General features: G+C 45.7%; 1 protein-coding gene across 1 annotated transcript in view; it reads left to right on the plus strand.

The window, feature by feature from the left end:
* Window positions 1-2184, plus strand: part of LOC113209071 (capping protein inhibiting regulator of actin dynamics-like) — a 9096-nt gene extending 6912 nt beyond the window's left edge. The window contains exons 3-6 of the mRNA XM_052268813.1: window positions 963-1084; window positions 1192-1237; window positions 1337-1399; window positions 1515-2184. Coding sequence (XP_052124773.1) covers window positions 963-1084; window positions 1192-1237; window positions 1337-1399; window positions 1515-2099 — 816 coding nt within the window. The 3' untranslated portion in view covers window positions 2100-2184. The remainder of the gene's footprint in view (window positions 1-962; window positions 1085-1191; window positions 1238-1336; window positions 1400-1514) is intronic.
* Window positions 2185-3473: the final 1289 nt, after the last annotated feature.

Here is a 3473-nt window from a genome sequence, read left to right on the forward strand (position 1 = left end):
CCACCATCACCTCTCGGGAGATCCAGACCGCTGTCCGTCTCTTTCTGCCCGGTGAATTGGCTATAACTAATCAAAATGACACGAAAAAAGGAAAATGAATTGGATCTTTCATTATAACTAGTGATACTGCCCCCCCCCCTCAACTTACGTACGTAACCATTCCACATATCACTTTGGGTTCTTGCTCATCGGAAACTCGTGAAACTGCGCAGGACGAGTTCCGCAGTTCTAAAAATAAGAGAAATACATTTACTTTGACCAACTGACGACTCAATAATTTGTTTCGAAGCGTCAAAATCGCGAGGTGCAGCAGGCGGTCATCACGCACCCCTATGCGCGCGGCGCACTTGCCGTGCTCGTGCAGTGCACCCGTGTCGCTCCCGCTCCGCTCGCGAACCGCTCGCGTTCTGCTCCCGCATCGCTCCCGCCGTGCTCTCCCTGTGCTCTCGCGGTGCACCTACTCTGCTCGCGTGGTGCACTCGCCTCGCACTCGATCTGCGCTCGCCGTGCTCTCGACTCGCGCTCGCATCGCACCCGTAGCGCACTCGTTTCATTTTTAAAGGGGCGTGTCTCCCTTAACAATATTTTTATCTATTTCAATTTTTACTTGTTCTTAACCTCCCCTTACTTGAAATATCAGACCGAAATTGAAACGATATCAAATATCAGATATGTGTCAGTTGTGTCAGAAGTGATGCGAAAATTGTCAAATGATAACGTTCTGATATCAGTCCAATATTTCATTTCTCACTGGGCATATACTATGAGGTAAAAAGAATGACTGTACTTGTACTTGGTGTGGCTTGATTTAGAAACATCAATTGATCTCAATGAGTATGAAAGTCACACACATGATTGTGTATGATTGGTGAATGCACCAATCAGGATAAGAAGAAAAGAACAAGTATATCTTTTTTAAAACCATATTAATTTGGTGTTGTCTGGGCTTCTTGTCTATCTAGTATTTCCAACCAAACAGAACATCCCTTGGCCTCAAAAAGAAATTCAGGAACTTAATTAAAGATGTTCCTCATTTGAAGAACAATTTGAAGTTATCGGAGAATACCTTGGAGGAGCTGAGCAGGTGTGTTAAACTTTCTCTTCTTCCATGTATCTTTATTTTTATTTTTTTGTTTTTGCACAAATGCTTTTAATTGTGGTGCTAATTATTTTTTTGTTGTTAAATTGCAGCCTTGTTCTAAATGAAGACCCTACCCCAAGACAGCGCACAAGAAAAGTAAGTTGTTATTTTGAGCCAAGTGCCGCATAATATGCAGTGTATTTTTCTTGATAGGTTATTATTATTTTACTTTCTTTCACTCCTCTCCACTTTTAGGAAAGAATCCAGGAACGATCAGGACCCGACAATCTCTTACCAGAGTCACCACAGCAAGCAAAGGTAAATATCATACTTTGCTACTTACATACATATTAAAGTGCAAGTAAAGTGTTGCAGTTGGTTGGTATTTATATTTCTACTCTTCAGCATTCTAATGTCAATTTCTGTTACCCAGGAGGTTAATGCATGCAGTGCCGAGCAGGAGCTCGCAACTGTAGTTGTGAAAGAAGGGAAAATAATTGAATACTACACCAATGAGAACAGAAGATTAAGGGAAGACTTGGAAAGAAGGGGGGCAAATGAAGAATGGAAAGAAAGGTATGAAGCGGAGAGGAGGCGGAGAGAGGAGGTTGAGAAGAAGTATCAAGAGAAGAACAAGCAGATAGAGCAGACAGCAGCAAAGAAGAAAGAGCAAGAGGGGCAGGCAGGAGAAAAGAAGAGAGAGCAAGAGAAGAGGGCAGCAGAAAGAAGGGTTGTGGAATTGGAGAGAGAGGTTTTGAAAATGAAAGAGGAAAGAAAAAAGGAGAGCAATCAAGAGAGGAATAAGGCAGAAGAACTGAAGAAGGAGAGAGATGAGTTGAGGAAAGAATTGGATAGAGCAAAGGACGAAATTAGAAAATTAACAGAAGAAAACAAAAATTTAACGGGCTGTGTCTCAACTGTGACAAATGCGGTGGTTGTCCTCCGCCAAAAGTCACCACAACCCACCAGGCCTTTAATGAATGAGCAGCTTCAAGTACCAATAATCAGTCGCAAATAATTTTTTATATTATGTGGGTTTTTCCCCCCGTTCATTTTAGTAATAGCTATTTATCTAGATTGCTTGTTATAATATATTGCAACAACATGTTGCCTCTCCTTAAATTAGCATGCACCAATATTTATTGAAATCTGTGATTGTTCTTAGTGTACTACTTAAAATAATTGCTATGTGAAATTTCTTCCCGCGGAGCCAGTCTGCTCTCGTGCGGCGCCATTGCGGCGCAACCTACATACGGCAATCAATCCGTCTGGGTTTTCCAGGCGCTTTTTTGCTATTCCCAGGCGCTGTCTGGTTTTGGCAGATGTATTCCCAGCCGGCTCCTGGGAATCGACCCGAATCGACCTCTAATCGGACTTTTTCCAGGCCACGCCTGGGATTTATTTTCCCTTTCCCAGGCGGCTCCTGGGAATCCTGTACCAAGCGCCTCTTTCCCAGGCCGATCCAGGATAGACGCCAGTGCTTGTCCTCATGACGATCACCCCGTCACATGCCATCCTGGTATCTGGGACCTACTGAACACAGCGCCGAAGTCCGTTTCTCTCTGCGGTCTACGGTTCGCGAGATACGAGGGTGTACCACGAGGCCCCTGTCAAGGACAACGAAATTTGAGTGGAATTTTGGAGGCCAAAGTGATCCTGCGCCGGCCTCGTTATGTGTCCAGGACTTCTGGCCTCGGCATTCGATGGTGCAGGTTCTCACCGTTCTGGGGACCACCTCGCCACCCGACTTTCCTTATCTGAATGCGCCCCTTATTGGACTGTCGGGGGCGCGAGGGACAGGCGACGCACCGCGCGCACGCCAAGCCCTCCATGCCAGACGCCTGTGGTTGTGAACTACGTCCGGCTGGTCGAATGATGCGGACGGATTACAAACAGCCCTCACCTCACTCCCGTACGATCAGCTGAGCGGCCAAGCCGCGGCCATCTTGGATGTGAGGTTATGGGCGCCCGTAATCCGTCCGCATCCCGTCCACATCTTTCGACTTGCTCGGCATCTGAGTAAAAGTATCGTCATTTATCGATGCTAAGGGGTGCCAAGACAAAATATCGTGGATATTTTTATCCTGTGTTTGTTATTACACACAATATTAAGACGGGCACACGAGCCGTAATTTGAACTACGGGCGGGAGGACAAATGGTGACGTCACGATTCGGCGACCAATAAGATCGCGAGGGGTCTACTGACACTACCTACTTAGAGATGAGCGAACAGTTCGAATTTGATCGAACTCGAACGAACATCGAGCTGTTCGTGATCGCTCGAACACGAACATGAGGTGTTCGGATTCGAACTGTTCGAACACTTCTCGAACAGAAGTTCGTAGGCGAACAGAATTCAAGTATATTTCAGAAAGACGCGTCAAAAATGGT

This window comes from Frankliniella occidentalis, unplaced genomic scaffold (genome assembly GCF_000697945.3).
Source record: "Frankliniella occidentalis isolate FOCC.00 unplaced genomic scaffold, Focc_3.1 Scaffold77, whole genome shotgun sequence".
Taxonomy (NCBI): domain Eukaryota; kingdom Metazoa; phylum Arthropoda; class Insecta; order Thysanoptera; family Thripidae; genus Frankliniella; species Frankliniella occidentalis.